At 45.2% G+C, this 20,869-nt stretch overlaps 2 protein-coding genes across 8 annotated transcripts in view; both read right to left on the bottom strand.

Moving 5' to 3' along the window:
• Window positions 1-724: 724 nt before the first annotated feature.
• POMT1 (protein O-mannosyltransferase 1) lies at window positions 725-15,220 on the bottom strand. Of its 2 annotated transcripts, XM_076355733.1 has the most exons (21): window positions 15,128-15,220; window positions 14,296-14,419; window positions 13,458-13,601; window positions 13,056-13,162; window positions 12,405-12,455; window positions 11,914-12,060; window positions 10,772-10,883; window positions 9,971-10,036; window positions 9,310-9,403; window positions 8,712-8,867; window positions 7,989-8,119; window positions 7,647-7,742; window positions 6,208-6,300; window positions 5,085-5,181; window positions 4,902-4,994; window positions 4,269-4,389; window positions 3,859-3,956; window positions 3,208-3,321; window positions 2,554-2,680; window positions 1,703-1,880; window positions 725-1,475 (listed from the first exon to the last, which is right to left on the bottom strand). In XM_076355733.1, exons 3-21 carry the CDS (start codon window positions 13,577-13,579, stop codon window positions 1,301-1,303), a joined length of 2,178 nt encoding a protein of 725 aa, XP_076211848.1. In that variant the 5' UTR covers window positions 13,580-13,601; window positions 14,296-14,419; window positions 15,128-15,220; the 3' UTR covers window positions 725-1,300. The 2 variants fall into 2 exon arrangements, with proteins under 2 accessions (XP_076211848.1, XP_076211850.1); XM_076355735.1 differs by lacking the exon at window positions 12,405-12,455.
• Window positions 15,221-15,642: 422 nt separating this feature from the next.
• Window positions 15,643-20,869, bottom strand: part of PRRC2B (proline rich coiled-coil 2B) — a 50,842-nt gene continuing 45,615 nt past the window's right edge. For all 6 annotated transcript variants that reach the window (XM_076355463.1, XM_076355466.1, XM_076355465.1 and 3 more), the window contains one exon: window positions 15,643-20,492. In XM_076355463.1, coding sequence (XP_076211578.1) covers window positions 20,352-20,492 — 141 coding nt within the window. In that variant the 3' untranslated portion in view covers window positions 15,643-20,351. The remainder of the gene's footprint in view (window positions 20,493-20,869) is intronic.

Raw genomic sequence — 20,869 nt, 5'->3', positions numbered from 1 at the left:
GGGAGCTCAAAGCAGCCTTGAATAGCATTTGTTATAGCAGTAAGGAACTCTACGGCAAAAAGCACCCTGGTCAGTCTAGGACTGCTGTTCTTGGTCAGCGTTGAGCTGTGTTGCAAGACCCTGCTGCTGCAGCCACATGGGGGGGGGGGAATCAAACGTGGTGTAGGTACTACAACCCCTGTGGAATACCTGTACAGAGCTGTTACAAATTCCCCACTGAGCCATCCCAGCCCTTCACTCGCACTGTCTCCTACTCTGAATTCCTCTGCTGGCGCAGGCCAGGGCATGGGCTGAGTTACCCGCGGTGTTTTTACCCTGAACCCATGTGTACAAGTTAGAGCAGGTTTCTCTGTCAGCCTGATCAGTTCTACCTTGCCCAGAGTTCCTCTTCCTGCGAGAGCTGAGGTGTAAGCCTGCAGCCCAGTAAGTACAACACCACTGCCGTTGCCAGGAGCAGGCCACAGGCTTCCTGCGAACAGCGCGAGGCCGAAGGATTCTTCTGGCTTTGGCTGACTTCTTGGCCTGCCTGAAGCTTTCTTTTAGCTTGTTTAGCTGTAACAGCAATTTTTTAATGTTTATTTGTTTTATTTTTGCTTAGCTTCATAAAAATTATGGTTATGCCAAATGATTATAAATAGATAATAGTAACAAGTCATTCTATGCAGAATGAACTATTTATAAACTTAGCTTAATGCTGTAATGTAATGAAATAAGGATGATGATAGCAGAACATTGAAAGTGGGGGCAAATAATAATGCATTGTTGAGGAATATAGTCATGGGATGATGCTAAAGATAGTTAAAGATGTGTAAACTTTGGAGCTGGGAAAACTCATTTTTTAGGAGTAACAAAGAAAACAGAAAAGTATCCAATATGTTGAGAGTATCCATGTTGCAAGTAACATGGAACTGCAGACCAAGGTGCTAGGGAACATATAAAACAGCCCTAAGTGCAACATAGTGCAAGAGGGAAGAAACCATCAACATCATACTCCCAGGAAAGAGGAAGAAGAAACCCTTGCAGCACATTCTTCCCAGCAAAGGACCAGGGATGCTGTCGACGGAAGTCGGCAACCTTCAGGCCCCGAGGGGCAGTGGAAGGGTGAATGTAACAGGGGAAGAGATTGGGAATTGTGCTCGTAAGGGCTATATTACTGCTGAGACCTTTTTTTTGTAACAGTATTCTTTTATTTTCTTGATCAATTACTTGATCAGACTGTTAAGATTTCAATTATACTAAGAATAAATTCTTGGCTTTGCATAAAAGGTGTTTCCTTTTGCCTGTCACAAGACTGTAATTGTTACTGTTTTCGGATAAGGATGTTCCAGCTGTCCTTCCAGCGCAAGTCCTTGAGTTCAGTAACAGAGAGCGAGGGCTCCCCGTAGGTCACAGGGCTGAATGTGCAGTAGACAAGGTAAACCGAAGAGAACCAGGCTACGATCAATGCACTGAACATGCTCTTGAGAAGCAGAGATCTGGGGTAAGAGATGGAAAGAGTGGTCAAGTTACATCAAGGCTGGCCAAACGCTTCATCCAAAAGGAAGACCTAGATAGGGCCTATCTTCTCTAAAGGCAAATGCCGAAGTATGGCCACTGCTGAAAAAAATCACTGCTTTCCCTGCAGCAGCTTGCCAAGGTATCAACCCTGGCTGGAGAAAAGAACGTCACGTCTCCCGTCTATCTAGCTGTTAAAACCAAATACCTGCAGAGATGATCACTGAGATGCTGTAATACGATGGGAATCAGGAGAATCTGGAATGCGAGGGCAGGCAGGTAGTGGTACAGGAAAAGTGTTTTCTCCATCAGGAAGAAAGGCAGGTAATTCACAGCCCAGCCTCCAACACAGATCCCCCCGGCTGATACCCACAGCTGCCATGCATCTGCAAGAGACAGGAGACAGATAGCTCAAAGCACAGTCCCTGGACACCTAAAGTCTCTAATAAGAGGTTGCCTACTTGCATGGTTTGGTATTTTTTTCTCCGCTCTCTACAGTTCGTGCTAATACGACCTTTAACTGGACCACACTCAACCGAGGGAAATGGTTAAATTTTGTCACGCTTTTATGAAGTACCCATCAAGACAAATTACAGCCGACAAGCAGCAGCTTCACAGGATGGCAACAAAATGTACCGCCAGAAAGGTCAGTGTAAAACTGCCCAGCCACACAGAAGAGATGGTGACCCTGTTGGAACGAACACATCTAAAATAAACCCCTCCCCACACAGCCAGTACCTACCTCTTTTAAATCATCACAAAAGGGCTCAGTAGAATCCAAATCTAATGCCTGGAGATTTCTTACATCCAGGGAATGATTCAAATAAATATTATGCTGGCTACTATATTGTCTCATGAGGTGATGGTCACATTGTGATGACCATAATCAGTCTCTTCATGGGCTATTCTAGATGTTTGTGCATCCCAAATAAAAATTTCAGGGTTAGGGGGCAGGAAAAAAAGTGCTAGCACATAGTTGCAAAAAAAAAACCCAAACAAAACGTAGCTTTGGATGGACACACAGACACACACAGACACACACACGCACACGAATCAGACCTTCGGGAATGTCGTAAATCTTCCTCCTTCGTCGAATCAAGTACCACAGGGACAGACACATGTAGACCAGAGCAGCAACGTTAGCTGAAGTCCAGGTGGCAACATTCCCAAGGAGGTGGATCTGGGCCTGAAGGATAGAAGATGGTAAGCTGGCTAAGCCAGAAGCCGGAACATGCTGCAGTTCTTTTAGGTAAGTTTAAATATTACCTACACATACTTGCTAAATTAAATGTCAGAATTTGCCTGGCTAGTAACCTGATCTTTCCTGGAACAAAGCTAGTTGATAAACTTTGCTGCTTTAAGACTCTTTCGTAATGTGAGCATTTAAAAGATGCTACTGGAGATGAACCCATCTTCTAAATGGAATCAATAATGGAAACTATTAAACTGCAGTTTTCCTTTGAAAAAAAAAAAACAAAAACGTGCAAGAAGCCATGATTTAATTAAAAGCAACTAGTGTCAAAGCTGTATCACATGCCAAAAAAACCCCAGCCCTCAGGGAAAATATATTCTTAATACAGGATGAGTCCATCCTGGAGCAGCATCTTGGCTGGAACTGCAGCCCTGCTCTCACTCACGCTCATGGAGCTCACATCTGAACTGACGTCTGCTTTCTTCACCAGGTTCACGTTTACTTCTACCTCTCATACTTACACCAGAGGTCGGGTGGAGCCAGTAGGCAATATTTGTGTCCATCGTGATCCAGTCAAGAGCAGAGGAGCTGTACTTATGTTCTGTGTCTTCATTTTTTAATGTGAGTATTTTCCACTAGGAGAAAAAAGTAAACAGAAGGCTTTCAGAATTGGAACAACGAGTGGGATAGCAGGCGTGGGTGAACAGCTCCAGATGCCAGATGTAAGGCGGCAAGTTCTTAACCTGGGAGTGGAGAAAGATTTTTGCATACCTCATACTGGATACTGATCAATACAATGGTTTTATTTTGTTATATAATGCACTTCCCTTAGTGAATTTCTGCAATGTTAGTGAGGGGCTTCAACACCACTGATTGCATATACAACATGTTACAGTTCAGTTTCAGACAGCTTCTGGGTGCCCAACTGATCTTCCTCCCCTTTCTTGCTTTACAGAATCACTTGGGTATTCATTACTGAATAGCATAGTTGCGCAGTTCCCTAATGCCCTTCTAAGTGCATTCAGAAATATGGGGTTTTTTTTTCAGTGAGGAAGCCAAACTACTCTATCAGCAAGGAATAACCAATGAAGCCTAGGCTCAGAGGTTGCAGAAATGCTCAGGTTCCTGCTCTGCAGCGGAAGGAAAGATGAAGGGAGTAAGAAGACACTCACCTGCAATTCCGTGAACTTTGCCATGAAGCTGAGGTTTTTACTTATGTCCATCTGCGTGGGAGAGTGGAGTTCCACTTCCCTCTCTTTTTGCTCTTGGCCTAGAAGAAAACAGCATAGCTCAGAAATAACCACGTAACAGGTAGAAAGCTAGAAAGGGGAGAGAGCACATATGATATACCCCTGGCTCCTCACACTCCCGGGAGCCCTTCTCCAATACATAGTCCAACTGCAAGAGCACTCTAAGGGGATTTGTAAGGATTCTGACGTCATGGTAGAGCCAGAGGCTGCTGAACACACACACGCGCACGCGCGCACACACACAAAAAAAAAAAACCCAAAACCATCTTCCCATCAACATGAGGCCTCTCCCAGCCGCAGAAATCTGCTTCGAGAACATGGCTGAGACATACTTTTCCCGTATCTGTGCTCTTCCACATTCCACACCATGCTCTGGTGGTAGCCTTTGGACATCTTCTCTCCAACCACCTCCAGCTGCCGGTATCCCCACTCGGGTAAAGATGCTCCACTGAGCTGAAAGTGAAAGATGACCGTAAACTTACCGTCCTGCCAATTTGAACTTCAGGGTGGAAGCTCCTAGGCCCTGCCTGAGCAGTGGATCACAGCAAGGGACTGCTAGAAAGTATGTGAAGAGTCACCATGCAATACTGTCTCAAACAAATGCTACAGCCATAAAGTCAGTGATTCTGGGATGAGATCCTTAACCATTCCAGCTGCTGTCACGTACTACACACAGACTCAGCATCCATTTCTGAGGCAGTATCTAAGCCCCAGTCGTGAACAGTGTTCACAACATCCTGAGAAGCAGGACAGCGCTGCAGGCTGAAAAGGAATGTAGTACAACTACCTGAAACACATGCTGCCCTTTTATCACATTGAGCAAGTTTATTGTTTCCTTTTATTTACTTACTTGGTTATTTGTTTTAGCAGTTTAGGCATTTTGGAGCAGAGAGAGTAGTAGCTTATGAGGTTACGAGAACTGCATGGAGGAAAAGCTACAGGCAAATAAACATAAATCCACTTGCCTTTAGCACTGCAGAGGTGTTCACGTGAACAAACCTCACTTCTGACAGAATTGTCTTCCACACGTCTGTGTCAGACTCCCGATTTACAATTTCCTACAACAGAAAGATGTCTTTTGATCGTCACGTTGTCTCAGCTGTTTCTGCTGGAGCATGATGAGCTCCTCCCTTCCCTTCACCACTCACCACTCTCCAAAGGTTCTGTGCTGGCATGGAGATGTTATAATCAATATAGCAGGAAACTTCTTGGGAGTGGGGGCTAAGAGGGGCAGCAACATCATGCCTAGAAGACAAGTAAAGTAAGATCCTCCAACACCATTTCCCAAACTCATATAAAAAGCAAACCCATAAAGGTATTGAATTGGCTTAGACCAGATTCAGTAATAAAGCAAACTCATTTATACAGATTGCACTGTTTACTCTGAAAGAGAACACTCCCCACCACCAAGAGCTGCCAGGAACAGGCTCAGAGGAAGCCAATACAGATGCCTGCTATGCCAGGCTGAAGAACAAGCACCGATTGTGACAAACAGAGATGCTGTTCACTGGGGTTTCCAGTAATGAACAAACTAGGTTTGGAAGGGACATAGCAAAAAACCCAAGCTCAGAACATCCCCCTTCCTAATCCGAGTGATATTCAAGTACACGCAGACACCCTTTTGGAAGCAGTCAGGAGGCAATTTCATACCACAGCCTTTGCAAAACAGGCAAGAATCCGTGGCAATCAGCCACAGTACACTGGATTCTCCAGCACATCTTCCTAACTTTCAGAGCACAACCTTCAGCAGGAGTATGCCATCAAAGTCAGTGGAGCTGGTAAGTGACTTTGGGTTAACAGGCACACAAAATACTAAATATCTGCACCTGCCTGGAGCAGAGCAGTGAAGGGGCAAGGATGAAGACTCACCAAAGGGACTATGTATTTAGGAATCTGTAGAACTATCATGAATTGTGAACATGGGTGAAACCACCACTAGCCCCTCTAAAGGTCACTAGTAGAGAAGACCAGGAACAGCTGGCAGTCACTGAACAGTTTGTGATTGTATCAAATCCCACTGCCAAGTCAACCGCAAAAAATAAATAAGCATACAGCATCCTTTCTCTGGGCCATGGGGATGGCTTATGTAAGTAACCACATAAGGTCCCTCCTAGCCCCATCGTTTTAAGAATCCATGAATAACAGGCAGTTTACAGCATATCTGAATGCAAGGGTCACTGTGCTTCAACCCCTGAATTCTGAATTCTGAAAGACAACAAAGCAGAATGAGCCAGCAGGCTCGGCAGAGCAGAGGATGAGGAAAGGACTTACGTGTTGAGGTATCGAGTTGTGATGCCGTGGACCAGCTGCACGATGTGTCCGTGCCTGACCGGACGGGGTGGGTTACTCACCACCAGCTGCTGCCTGGTGGAGTGACACCCAAGAGGAAGTGGTTACATTCTGCTTTCTATATAATGCAACCTTGCCATGATCAAACTGTTAGGTCAAGAAGCTGCAGGCAGGGACAGACATTTGGGCAGTAAGATAAGAAATTCAAGCAATCTATAGATTGTACCAGAATGGAAACAAAGCTCATCAAGGCAAAGGTGAGTTAAGGGCAGAATGACTCAGAGGATCGGTAATGGGATACCGACACCCCAGCCATTAGGTCAGTGATCTGAATCCAGGTCAGTCAGGAGGGAGTTCAGATTATTCCCACCACACAGCTGTTTGGTGGCTTCTGTGAAATGAGTAAGTGCCTCAGTGAGGTCTGACAGGTGTTCTTACTACAACTGATGTCGCTTTTGGCAGAATTATAAGAGAGATCAATGGCTATCTCCACCATGAAGACCAAACTCTCATCTTGCTTTTGGACAGGGCTAAGGCATGCTTTGGCAAGGGGGAACGCTGCAGTTCACCTAACTGCTGCCTGTATTTTACTGTTCCATAGAAGGACTTCATATCCTCCAGGGCTCGTAGAAGTCTTGAGTTTGAAGAATTTTAAGAAGATACCGGGTTTCTGTGGTTCTGGTACAATCCCTGCTTAAAAGGTTTGCACTATGTACAAACCTTCCCAACGTGGATATGATTGCACACAGTCCTTCTGGTAGGACTGTTTATACAGTTCCCAGAGCAACATAAGAAACCTACAAAAGCAACTTTTTGATCAGTATGATCAGGGCGTCTACTGGCAAAACTACAAGAACAAAGAATCCTGCTCCTCGCTGACAGTCACAATGGCAAAACACTTCAGCACGAACCAGGCCTCTCAGGCACAGGCACCCACTTGGAATCCCTCCCCATGTGGCAGATTCTACAGCTCATCCCACACTTCAAATGCAAAGAAATACTCATTCTGTGAAAGTGATTTCTACTCTCTTCTGAGACCCATTCAGTTTTGATAAAACTCATCAAGGCACTCTAACGCCATGGCTCACACACTTCAAAAAGCAGAACTTCCCTTTCATGCAAAGCACCTGAAGAGTTCCCACCGGTCTCACGAGCCTTTAAAGTTCCCCTTGTGCACAGCACAGCCCACACTCTGGCAGGAGCAGTTCAGACAGAATTTCGGAATCCTCAATAATTGAGGAGGACTGTGCAAACAGCCGCCCTTACCAACTCTGCAGCCGAAATTACTTGCTCAGCATAACACATACACCCATGAGCAGAGAATAGTTATGTCCAATCCAAGCTATGCCCTGGTTAGGTTCTGGAAGCACATAGAAGCTACGCTTACAGCAGCTTGGCATTTAAATCTCTTGCATACTCACATTCCAGGATCTTTGACAATCCACCAGTTGTTCACATCCTTGAAGGGATAGCAGGTCACCTGCTGTTGATGGGAACTACCTCGGCCGTTCTCATACCTGTACAGAAGGTTTAAAAAACCCCACAGGTGTGTAACAGTACATTTCTGTGCTCAACAGTCACAGCAATACAAACCAGCACCAGATCACTGGCTCTGTTCCTACAGAGCACAGAGAATCTGTGCGTCTGCAGTGTGCTCTGAAGGATTAATGAAGAGATTGCCAGGACCCAAACTGAGATACTGACAGGGGAAGAACTAGAGCATACTTTCGCCCTAACAATACAGACCCAACCAGCTTCCTCACCTGATGGGATAAGTATTCTTGTGAGAATGGAGCCAACACTGTATGGGCTTGCCCAACACGTTCCGCAGAGTAATCTGAGAGCCGTAGGCCACCTCTAAGGGCTGACCCTGAGTGATTCGAGCCAGCCCACCCTGAGAAGCATAATGATAGGGTAAGTGGAAAGAAGAAGAAACAACCCAGAGACTGTTTAACTTCTAGCAAGAGTCACTAGTCATTTTAACACAGCAGTATCTCAGCACAATGCCTTCTCATTTGGTTGCACCTACAAAAATCAAGTCTTGCAGCACCACACTCAGCAGATAGTAAATACACCAATGCGTGAAAGACTACAGGGTCTCAGGGAAGCCATGCTGTTCTAAAAGACAGACTAAGCACTCTTCTACAGAAAATCATACTACCATCCTGTAGTATACAACGTCAAGAGTTCAGTACTGTATCTACTTCTGCGGAGTTTCCTGTAGGAAGGGACAAATCTTCAGCAGAAGTGTGAACATATTGTTCTTGGTTCACTGGGAAAGCTTTTCATCTGTTATTAGGATTTTGGTCATTATTGCTTCATCTTAAAGCAGTACTACAGCAGCAAAGTAGTTAAATGACATAAAAGGAACAAATATGCAGGATCAAAGGAACAAGATTGCACACCTTTCTTCTAATAGTGAACACAAGACAGATTTCCTCCTCTCCTCCCCTAATAAATCACATTCCTGACCACATTTCCTTTACCTCTAAGCTGGCTTGGAAAGCACTTGTCATAATCTGGTCATGAGGCCCGGAGCGATACAGCAAAGTCAAGTGAACATAGAAGAAGGACAGGTAGATTGCCACTGGGATGATGATGAGGGCCAGTCCCCTAGCTAGAAAATGGCACATCAAGGAAACCTAGAAGAACACAGAGAATTCAGTGGTTTCATGCTCCAGATATTAAAAATATTAAAAATACCAGTGCACTTGGTTTGTTTTGTCTTTTTTAAGTTTTCCCAACCACCCTCATTCAGCTGGGTAACTTCCTCCGAGGATTTGAACTGGAGCCAGCAGGAGGTATGTGAAACAGTTATAGGTTTTGAGCCACATATCACCAGGACATGGATAAGAGCAGAAAAGCCAGCCGTGCACACATGCTTATCTTAAATTTAACTCCACCTTCTCCAGCAACTGAGCCGGGAAACTGTTCTATGACACAAGCGTTTGCAGACAATGACAAGGAATTTTAGTACAAAAACCAGCTACAGACAGCATTGTTATCTGTGGGCTTGCAAGGCTCCTAGCTGACTCCTGTACCGAAAAGTTACACATAATGTATTTTGCATGTTGTGCTACCTACGTTTGACAAGTTCTGGTCTCCTATCATGTGCCAGAAGTGGAGTCCTGCGACAGCCAAGAGCAGCATATAGGTAAACAGGCCCATATATTTCACTCTGAGAAGAAAGTGCATGAAAAATGAACATGGTTAAAAACTACGCAATTACCTAATACAATAGGTATTCATACTTTCTCTTGAACAGGATGCATTAAAGTACAAGGACTTAGATCCATGACGTTTGGTACAACAACATAAATAAGCCTCAAGGCTTTGACAGCAGAAGATCTCATTTGTTTGCCAATTCCATTAAATAACCGCAGTGACAGAGAACCTCCTTGATAACAAGGTGGCAGATCAGAAAGCAGAGTCCCTAAATTCAGACTTACTGAAGCTTGAGGCAACTAGGAGGGAGGGGTGAAATGCAGATGCTAAGTTATAACATAAAGCCATCTCTGAGAAATGCATTTTGTTCTTCCCAGGACAGTACCCTCTAATGCCTGGTATTGCCCACTGTGAATTGACATCCTCTCTATAGAAATGATCTAACTCACTAAAAAGTCATGGAGTTGTCTGCTCAGAACAGCACTGAGAATCAGTCTTCAAAATCCAAAGCCCCACTGATACCTCAGATGACAGGCAGGACAGTCAGCTTTCTAAAACAAAGTAAGACGTCATCACTTACCCCACTGCACAAGAACAAGCTACTCCAGTCAACAGAAGCCAAAACCACCAGCTTCCAGAGAAGGAACTTAAATAAAAGGACAAAGGAAAGGGTGTTATGGTGAGATCTGGGCACCTTCTTAGGATCCTGAATTCAGATAATTTAACTTTAAAAAAACTTGCAGGACTCCACTATTCGCTATTCTACTCAGAGGTACCTCATTCTGAACCCCCCATGCCACCAACTCTCAGCCCTGACCTACAGGGTGTTGTAGGTTCTCTGTATCCTGAAAAGCAAAACTGAACGCTACCTGCCTTCTGATACTACAGATAAAAGAAATGTATTAAATCACTGGCTGGGCTCAGTTTAAAGATAATTTTACTTTATTAAAGATTACTTTATCCTCTGCAAGGATCAGAGAACTTGTGAAGTTACAAGAAAAGAGACAAAGATCCCTAAATTCAGTGCCTGTAAACAGTAACAAAGGAGCGTTAAGTGACCTATTATCATCAGTGTTTCTGTGCACAGAAGGAAACCTTCCAATAAAAAATCTGGGTGGGCAAAGGAGTGCTCCCAAGGGATTTTATTTTTATTGTAAAATAAAAAAGACAACCTTGCTACCAGTTAAAACAGTCTTTAACACTGCTCAGAAGAGAAAACTTCTGGGGCAGCCACATGAGAGGTCAAAGCATCGGATTTTACAGACAGGTGAAGTGAGTTGCAGAACAGTGAAGTGACTTACAGAAAAAAAACACACAGTCTGTGACAAAAAAGGAGTCGCCACAAGAATATCCAAAAGGATGGGAGACAATCCAGCTTTACCTGTGCCTTTGCAAATTGTAGAACTTCAGGTAGGACAAAACTGCAAGTAGGATAAAAAAAATCAATATTGATTCCAGGAGCATGAACCTTGACTGAGTGATCAAAGAGTTCTCTGTTGGAAAAGAGAGAGAGACACAAAATTAGAGAAACTTATCTATAGGCAAGTGCTACCTCAGACAGTCACATCATTATCCAACAGAAGGACCTGCCCCTTTAAGGACAGCCAATTCATTTGCAATCTTACTGGCTGTAATAAGATGTTGGGTTTAAAGGGACAAAAAACTTCCAGCAGGAGCAAAGTACATGGCCATAACTGTCTCCAAGGACAAAGAGGTGGGCAAGTAGTAAAGTCTGGCAGATAAAGGCAGATAAAGGTGCTGTGCTTGCCTACAAAGGAAAAGAAAATCAATGCTGGGAAATCCAGAGAGGTGCTTCTCAAGGCAATGAGAGTCAAGGCAGTGACCCCAGCAGGCAATGAGCATGATGACAAATCTTCAAGAAAGGGAGCTGCAATGAGCTGCTTTGTGCAGGATTCCCTGAGCCAGAATCAGAGCACCTGGTAGGTAGGAGAGGTTTCTCTTATCAGAGTGCTAAAGAGCTGTTGAGAGGCTCTTTCCCTTTCAGGCAGCTGCCAGCAGACCCTCAGAGAAAAAGAACGAACTGAGTTGTGCACACTAGAACAGTGTCAAATCATGGCGCTAAGGACACAGACTGGTTTGCTGCAGTTTGGAGATGAAGAAATTTGATGAGATCTAACTGTAAGTAGGTCGTCCTGCTGTTAAAAAACAGTATGTTGTAACTCATCCTGTAAACCTGGGGAAGAGAGTACAGGCCTCCTTGGATGCAAGAAACATGGTGTTCTGTGAGGCTGTTAAGGCTGCCCACTTTGCTTAATAACAAAATGAACTTGTACAAAGCCTCTCCCTAGAATGGCAGCCTGCTGCAGAGCTGTAAGGATAGAGGGGACCAGAGAGGCTCAGCAGGGACTGATATAGGCCAGGGCTGAAAGCGGGCTCTGACGTGTTGTTAGCATTCTGTGGGGAGATGCTACTCCAGCCCTTTATGTGCGCTAAAAATTCACAAGGGGAAAAGGGACCCTTCTCCCCCTGTATGAAGAATGCGGCCCAGGGGAATAATCTTACCTAAGAGAATCAGAAGAGCAGCTCCAAGTGCAGCACAGTGGGAAAACTGCAGTTCTACCAAAATCTGGTATGCTAAAGGCACACAGAGGGCACCAGCCAGTGCTGGCAGGAGTCGCAAGGACCAAACAGGAACGTTCATGCTATATTCTGAAATAGGAGGCAACAGTGATGCACAAATTGGAAACTATTAATTGCAGAGAAGATGGATCAATACAGAACTCCTTACGACTACAACAAGTTGTTGAATCTAACTCCTACTCTTAGTAATTGTCCATCTTGTACTCCTTAAACTGTTTTAACCAATTTAAAAATCTGTGCTATGGAATCATAATGCCTTAAACTTCTGTTAGAGACCTGCAGAAGACTTATTTAAGAGAAGTGAAGGTTTCGGATAAAGCATTATTTCCACTAGTCAGGCAAAAGGAATCTGTCAGCCGCCGAAATACTGCTTATTTTCTCAGAAGAATGAGACAGTCAAAATCAGCTCTCACCAGCTCCAATCCTGTTCCATAAGAAGTTTCCATCAAATCCTCCTAAGTAACCTACAACATAAGCAACAGTTCAGAATTTCCAGTCTCAAAACAACTATAAAAACTGGTGGTAAATTGGTCCTGGAACCATTTCCCGAACACATAGCTTTTCCACACACGAAAGCCCTCTTTCCCCAAAGGGTCCTCTTTTTGCCTGCAGCAGTCCTTGATAATGTGCAGAGGCACGAGGAATATGAATTGGGAACAACAGATTCTTAGTGACAAAGTTACATGTATATTTAATCTCTCCTTCCCATACAGACACTTTTATGTTGTGCATGTCTCAGCTACGGAAGGGAACTCAGGCCTGAAAGTCTGCTTGTTGCCTACTATTTCTAGTCACTAGCAGTTCTGACCTTACCTTTCCCTTTATCCAAAGGATTGGATAACAATGAGGTAATGGATACATGGCTCCATCGCCTCCCCAGTACTCATGCAATACCCCCCTAGCGATACGAAATAAGGGAAATCGTAATTCTCTCTACATCAGAATCTCTCAGCTGCCTTGTGCTTTTCCCCAGTAACAGGATCTGACAACTCATTTCTAACCAGCACTTCTCTCTTCCACAGCAACAGGCAATAGACGCTTCCCAATTTCAGGAGACGCCCTACCTCCCAAAGCTAGCAGCATATGGCCGAAAGGTGGGCCGCTGTCATCCACGAAGAAGATCCTCTTCATGTAGAGCGAAACGAATTGGCCATAATAAACTTCATCAAAACTGGAACACAAGAGGCAGAAACATGTCAAGTCTAACTGGAAGTATCCTGCAGGCTACGGGGATACTAGGGAAGGAGACACTGATTTGCTGGCAATAGGCTCAGAACACAATGAAGCACAGTGGCTTTGCCTCCTTACCTTCCCCTCAGGAGTTTCTCTTAGGGAAACACTACCACCGTATTTACAGAGGCTGACATCAATCAAGCTCTGCTCTTCCGCTCCTGCATTCTTACTCACAAATGTTTAAAAAACAGAAGTCTGTGTCATTCAAGTAGGAAATAAACTATTCTACTCACACTACAGCCCGCGGATAGGAAAGCCCCCAAAGACGGCTTATTAATCCCATCACAATCAATGCCATGAGGTTCATATTTATCTCCGCAGTAATCACAACCGGATTCTTCAGAAATCCCAACATCCTGTCAAAGGTCTGTCCAAACCTTCGAGAACAAACAGAGAAGAGCAGCAGTCACCCTTTCGCTCAAAGCTAGCTGAAGATCATTTGACAGAAAGCATACACCACTACTTTCTGCTACAGTCAGCTCATGGTAACTGATCTTCCAAAGTTCTCTCGCTTTCCACATTTATGTGTTTTCTGCTGTATCTACAGGAGTAACTGTAAAAATGAAGTTACTAAACTAACACACGTAACTTTTCATCTGCCCTGCTTCTACATGCGTATGGCTCTGTCATCAATAGTAAACTAGAAACTTTGCTTATTCTTACACTAGTTCTGCAGAAACACAATAGCTTAATTCAAGCCTACATTCCGCTTTGTGCTAAGCAAACCTCCCAGCCCAAATTCTGATGTTAGTGATAGGCAAACCACATGCTCAGGCACCAGGCTGCTCAGGTAGCTTTGAAAAAAAAAAAAAAAAGAAAAAAAAAAAGTTACTTCCTTGCAAACTGAGCGTATTTCTTGGGGGGGTGGGGGGGCGGGCAGGGGGCAGAACCCACAAACATCCTCTGTCTTAAAAAGCTGGCTATTGGAGCACGGGTGTAGGTGCTGTAGGGCTCTAGCGCAGCCTAGGGGGGAGCACTGCAGGAAGAAGGACTGAACTCTTTACTTCTCCAGGCAGAACTGCTAAAAGCTAGGTCAGAAAATAGTAGGGAATCAGCGTTGTGTCTCCTCACCTCGATACGACTGAAAGTTACTGGAATAAATCCGTCTGCGTGGCTTTGATCAGGGGAGAACAAAGCAAGATGCGAGCACATCACCACTATCAAGTGCGGTGCCACCGTCCTTGTTTCTCACTACCTACAAAACACAAGTGCAGTTCAGCTGCGCGTTGCCCTGTGAAACAGACTTTTGTAAGAAGCCCCTTGCAAAGCTGTGCTCTCCACTGGTGCTGGGGACAGTACACCTCTGCCCCACCGGCCTTGGGACAAGGGCAGGCCATCACCTCCACTCTGCCATTGCCTCGCAGGCCCTGGGACCCCAAAGAACACCCTGACGGAGAGGACCCTGCTTCTCCCTGCAGCACAGGCAGGTCTTGAACCCTGGGGCAGGAGTGCAGCACTACCTGCCCCCCCAAACCTCATACGCCTCCTCGAGGAACCATTAAACCCTCTACCAGGCTTTGAATCCCCTTCCGTGAGCCTTATGAGGGGGTAGTAGGACCACCAAATCCCCCACCAGGCCTTGTTCCCCCTTTTGAGCTCTGTGGGGGGCAGCAGGACCACTGACCCCACACCCAGGCCTCGCCCTTGAGGCTTACGGGGTCAACAGGACCCACCAGCCACCCTGTATCCAGCCCTGTACCCCCCCTTGAGCGTTTTTTGGGGTGGCATAGGACCGCTAACCCACCACCAGGCCCCCCACTCCCCCCTCCAGGCTACAGGAGCAGTGGGGTCATCAGCCACCCCCCACCAGGCCTCGTACCCTCCCCTTGAGCCTCGGGGCGGGGGGGGCAGCGGCACCACTAACCCCGCCATCAGGCCTCGCCCCACCCGCCTTGAGCCTTACGGAGGTGAGGGGGGGGGGGCGCAGGGCCACCAGCCCCCCCGTGCCCCGGGGGCGGCTGCGGGACCGGGACCCCCCGGCCCTGAGGAGATGGCGGCCCCCCACGCTCACCGGGGGCGGGGGGGGCGGGGCCATCCCGCGCGCCGCGCCCCACCCCCTACCTCGCGGCGCCGGATGTAGCGTCAGACGCACGCAGCGCCGTGAGGGCGGGGAAAGGGAAGAGCGCCGTCGTGTTGCTACGGCAACGCCCGCGTGCGGCGACTGGTCCCCGGCCCGCCCCGCCATGGCGGCCCCGAGGGCCCCCGCCATCGCCGGACCCCCCGGCCCCGGGCCATAACCCCAGCGCGACTCTCGGCTTGCCCCCTACCGCCGCCGAGGGCACAGCAGCACCCCAAAAGCTGCGTCCCCCCGTGCGTCCCCGCCGTGGCATGGCCACCTCCATTGAAGGGGGGGAAAAAAAAACCCCAAACCATGTATGCAAGCCTTTAACCAAAAGAACCAGACAACAGACTTGGGAATTTGAGAAAAGCATAATCTGCTTTATTTTTTTTTTTATTTTATTTAAATAAGGAGAATTCTTTCATATGGAAAGAGCTAATACAATCACATATTTGAAAGGAGAAACAATAGGTACTGAAACGAGGAAAAAGGGCAATAGAGAGTGTGCCGCAACTGGCCTGGTGATTCCGTGATTCGAGTTCCGGTCCAAGTAAAAGTTTCCAAAAAATATAAACAGGTTGCACGTTACACAATTATCCATCGTCTGCCCTTTCAAATATCTGGTCTACATGAAAAGACAAAGAGAGGAAAGGCCAAAAAAAATTTACTATACAGGTCATGAGGTTAAAAGCTTTAAGGAGTACAATATCCCCTTGAGAAACAACAAATGCAATTTATACAGAACCAGAGGAAGGATTCCAGCTAAGGACAACGCCTCGAGACATGCTAAAGGGTGAGCGCCTCACTGCTGCTGCTGTGATTCCCAGGGGAACGGTCAAGGTTGTGGCTGCAGACATCTTGAGGAGCCGGGACGAGCCATTAAACCCAAGCAGGTGTCTACAGCCACTAGGAAAATCTGGTGGTCTTTGGATTAAAACGAACAATAACACAAAAGTAGTTGGACTGCTGCTGTCTCTTCACAGCCAGCAGTTCCACCGCCTCGGCAAAAATGCACCTTTTCTGCTGATGGGCCACAACTAAGTATCCTGATGCCTGTTGTAAATTAATTCTTATTCACAAATGCATCTTTCTTACAGGGAAACTGGGCTGTTGTACGTCAAAAATAACCCACGCTACAAGGAATTAACCTGTGCTTAACCAGTCAGAAGCAAAACAGAAGGTTAACAAAATGCAACAGAACAAGATCTTGGCATGCAGTGGTGCTCGCTTGAAAGTGAATATAGTAGCCTGCCGAAAGGTGAGACATAGCAAAAATGCTAAGCTCATTTTTTAATATATATCTATAAATACACAGGAACCACAGGGCAGCTTGTAGCTTTGCAGCATTCTTGCAAGGAAACTGTTAAATGGAGTGCCTCTGCATGAACACAAACACGTATGGAGTTCAATGGGCTGCAAACACATTCAGAGTTACTGACCACTGTACAGCTGCCACATGGCAGAGCCAGGAGCGAATTATGGAAGATCAACAATAATACCTGTTTCACTGGTGACTGTGCTGCTTCCATTTGTCATTAAAAATATACTGGAGCACTTTTTTTCCCCCCCTCCCCTTCCTTTTTTTCCTCCCTAACCTCTTTTTTTTTTTTTAATTAAGAGCTAAAAGCAGGCTGAACTGGAGAGGAAAGCAGCACTGAATGCAGCTGCTAGGCCATGAATCACTGCGTATAAAAGAACCGGTTACACATGTGCTTCAGACCTTCAGCTGAACAAAAAGCAGCAAAGGCAGCCTCTGAATATTTCCGCTTCACCCATTGTTGCTGAAAATATGGATTCCACCTCTCCCTCCCACTGCACCTTTCTAGCAGGAGCCTGCAATTTGGTAGCTGATTTCCAGTCAAAGCAAAAGCAACTCACAAAGGAATAAATCATTAGGGCCCAACCCTTCAGCGGTGGAGATGGCAAGCAGAATTATCCCCCTATAAACCATATCCACCTTCTATACATCTCAACTCTCCTCTTCCCCAAGCTGAACTTGTATCAGCGTACCAGCACCCTTGGCATTTCTGCAACTTGAGGATCAGACTTTCCTTTTGACTCAAGAACACCACAAACTGCACTAACCTTGTACTAGCCTTAAAGAAACAAACACAAATATATGCCAGAGAAGAAGGATATTGCACCTTAGAAATTTGGGCTCTAAAACTGCTTTCCATTACACAAAACTCCGTTAAGTGAAAAGAGAGTCTTGCCAACTGCAGCTGACAGTCACGCAAAGGTGAGGAATGGAATGAAGCTCACATGCATTTCTTGGCCTTTCCTGCACAGAATAATTCAGACATAATATATAAATAGAGCAGTGAAACAATTACTTTTTCACCTAGACCTACAACATCAAATACGTATAAATAAATTCTAGTGTTTTATTCTGTTGGGGGAAGGAATGGAGGGGTTAAAAGAGAGAAGGGTGACCTTTTTCAACAGGAAGTATTGTAGTTCTGATGGCATTTACACCAGAGGGACTGCAATAACTTGTATCTAGCAATAACCCAGTTCCTCCAACGCATTTGACCATTTTAAAGTCATATAGGTGGGAGGAAGGAGGTTAGTGTCTTTGAAAAGCTTAAGTAGTGTGTGTAGGGTAGGAAGGAGATGAGAAGAGGGGGGCTCAGATAAGTCTCTTTAGCCATTACAGTTAGATTCTGGGCTGATACTAGCTAGGGCCAGCTGGGCAGAAGGCTAAGGAAAAAAAAAAAAGAAAAAACAGACAATTCTGTTGTTCATGGTATTCCAAGGAAGAAAGTAGAAAGGGGGGGTGGGATGACTTACTGGTGGAGCAATCTTTGGAAAATGTTGGGAGCAGGACTAGCAGATGAGGATGCACGTCTGGGAGACGTCTGAAGGCTGAGGAAGTATTTGTCGCTAAATCTCAAACCCTGTACTTTAAGGAGGACGCTAGAGATGCTGGCACACTCTGCTCTGAAGTTAAAAATCCATAAAACATGAGGGGGGAAAAAAAAAAGAGCTTTTACTTTTCTTAAAGTACCATCCTATCCCTTTCCCTTCGGGTTCTCTGCCACAGTCAATGGGGACACTTGTGGAGAGGGGACATTACTATGTCTAAGTTAGTTTAGGTTTCTAAGCTCTTTAAAGCTACTGTATAAAATTCTTATTTATACCTAGCTTAAAACTTCATATGCATCCCTAGAAAGTTATGAAGGCTCTTTCCCAGAAAGGGCGGAAAAAAAACCCAAACGAAGAAACAAAAACACCTTTCAGATCCCTTCCCAAATACATTCTTTGTTCAAAATATCTTCTTTGGAACCACCAACAAATGACTTGCTGCCACCTAGCAGAGGCAGACGGCACAGCCAGTTAGCAAGCTATCATCTCCTGCAAAAATGAAGTTTTCTTTCCCTCACTTCAGAGTGACCAGCCTACTTTACATTTTGAAAAAGCTAAACAACACAAACCAAGTTAGCTGAAAGTAGTTGAGTTTACTTAAGACTACTGTCAGCTGAAGGACTCCAAGCACTTTCAGGAACTTGTAAGTCCATCCTAAAAATCTACACACACATGTACGCACATAAACGAAAACCAAACTACCAGAGAAATAAAAACCCAACCCCCTCCCACTAGGACCTTCCTTTCATAGATCATCAAATATTGGTAAGAAGGTGTAAGGTGATGACACTGTACACACACTATATGCAACTGCATCAGAAGTTAAGAACCCTTTGCTGTTCATCTGGGGAAGGAGAGTAAAAGGATGATTCCGAACTGCCTCTGTAACCATGCGCTTCCGACACAAAAAAACGAGGTTCCAAGTGTGCTAAAATGGCTGTCTTGCAGAGGGGCTCCCTTACCGATGTGTTTCTATGCAAATTTTACAAAAGGCCGTGAGTTAGAGGAACAGAAAGCAAGACCTAGGGAAAAGGGAGAAGAGCAAAGCTTAGGAGAGCAGCCCCAAGGGATGAACACAAGACAGAACAAGTCCCAGGAGACACGAAGAATTAGAGCGGCCAAGGTAGGGAGCGTAAGAGAGCATCACAACTACAAAAAGTAGTCCATACAGACCCGTTGGCGCCGGCCAACTCTTCTGACCCACGTGCGGTGAGGAGATTTTTCTTAACAGATTTTACATTTCGTAAATCTATGATTTGCATTTTGTTGTGTGTTTGGCAGTCACTAAAAACTCCCAAACCCAACAACAAAAAAAAAACTCCCTAGATCCAGATGAGCTTGCAACAGAAATTTGGTGGATTTTTTTTTCCTTAAAACGAAAATGCCACATTTTGTTGTGCACAAGGCACCCCAAAGCTACAATTAAAGTGGTGCAGGTTTCAAGATTAATGCACTGATCTACTATATACCTTTAGTACACATTTACTTCTAACGCAAGCACTGCTTCTAGCTTAAAACAAAAATACTGAAAAATTAATGAATGCCATAACTGTCCTTTTTTTTAATCAAATAATCTGAAAGGCTAAATCATCTGGGGAAAATATACCCAAACAAATTCAATTTAGAAGAGTCATGATTCTCAGCGTAGCACAGAACCGTATATAAAACTAAGCAGAGTTTTGCCAGAACATAATTTTAGCTGAAGGGAATTCTTTTCTGGAAGGAATGAGGAAAGCAGAAAGAAGGGGGGAAATGAGAGAACATATAAAAGTTCTGCTATAAACAAAGATATAGCTTTTTTGTAAAAACCTCAGCTGCCTTTAAAATGAAAAACCTCAAACTAACCCCTCTCCCCCAGTTGCCACTCTGCTAAGACAGAAGTAGGGAAGGAGAAGGATGGGCTTTGCAAAGTGAGCGATCACAGCTACCTGTGGATGGGGCACGGGGGGAAAAAAAATAAAATAAAAAATGGCTTGAGCCACTTAAAAGTCACATGGTTGGTTTGTTCTTAAAGCAAGCAGGTCAATGTCATATCCACTGTTTCAAACTGCTTTGTTGGGAGAGGGGCTTGGATGATGTCGCTGTAGTCAGTCAATGTGGGACGGGGAATAGATCTGGCGAGATTTTCAGAAGATCCAGTGGGGTCCAGTCTAAGCTGCAGTGCCTCTCAGGCAGCAGGACCAGCTGGGCATCAGAGGTGCTCCTAGGCCTTGCTTTCCTCCACTTTGACTGCCTGAGGTTTGATCGCTCCTGTGCGCACTGGCTTCATCTGGTTTGTGGAAGCTGTTTCTTGCAGCTTTACTGCTCCCAGGTTGGCTTTATTTTCATCCACCCGCTGCTTTGCCTTTTGACATACAAAAAACAAAGCATTAGCTAGCACAGAGACCTCTAGGCAGATATAAAAAACAAACTGTGACCACCATTCATGCAAGACATCAGATTTGCTCCAAAAATCAGGTATTCCTTCTACTCCATCACACTTTGCTGTCCTGAAACACCCCACATGTAGGATCTCAAAGTGTCTCACATGTCTGGCAATGCAAATAACCCATAAAAACTCAACATAAAACACGGACACTGTAAAACAGGTAATCCTCTAATCTCTCCTGACTTTCAAAATTACAGAGCATTACTCTTGGACTCAGTATAACACCCACCCACCCAGTCCTCCCTGCCGGGAAAATAACAGCTCCCACATATAGCCTCAGTACACAGGCCTTT

This window comes from Aptenodytes patagonicus, chromosome 18 (genome assembly GCF_965638725.1).
Source record: "Aptenodytes patagonicus chromosome 18, bAptPat1.pri.cur, whole genome shotgun sequence".
NCBI lineage: Eukaryota > Metazoa > Chordata > Aves > Sphenisciformes > Spheniscidae > Aptenodytes > Aptenodytes patagonicus.
This window is presented reverse-complemented; position numbering and strand designations above follow the sequence as displayed.

Bases quoted from the DNA above. Each gene is read 5' to 3' on its own strand.
- POMT1 (XM_076355733.1), bottom strand. From the start codon at position 13,579: ATGTTGGGATTTCTGAAGAATCCGGTTGTGATTACTGCGGAGATAAAT. The intron at 12,061-12,404 runs GTGAGAGCTGAT...CTCCTATTTCAG, and splicing joins ATGGAACAGGATTGGAGCTG to AATATAGCATGAACGTTCCT. The intron at 5,182-6,207 runs GTAAGTCCTTTC...CTTGTCTTCTAG, and splicing joins ACAACTCGATACCTCAACAC to GCATGATGTTGCTGCCCCTC.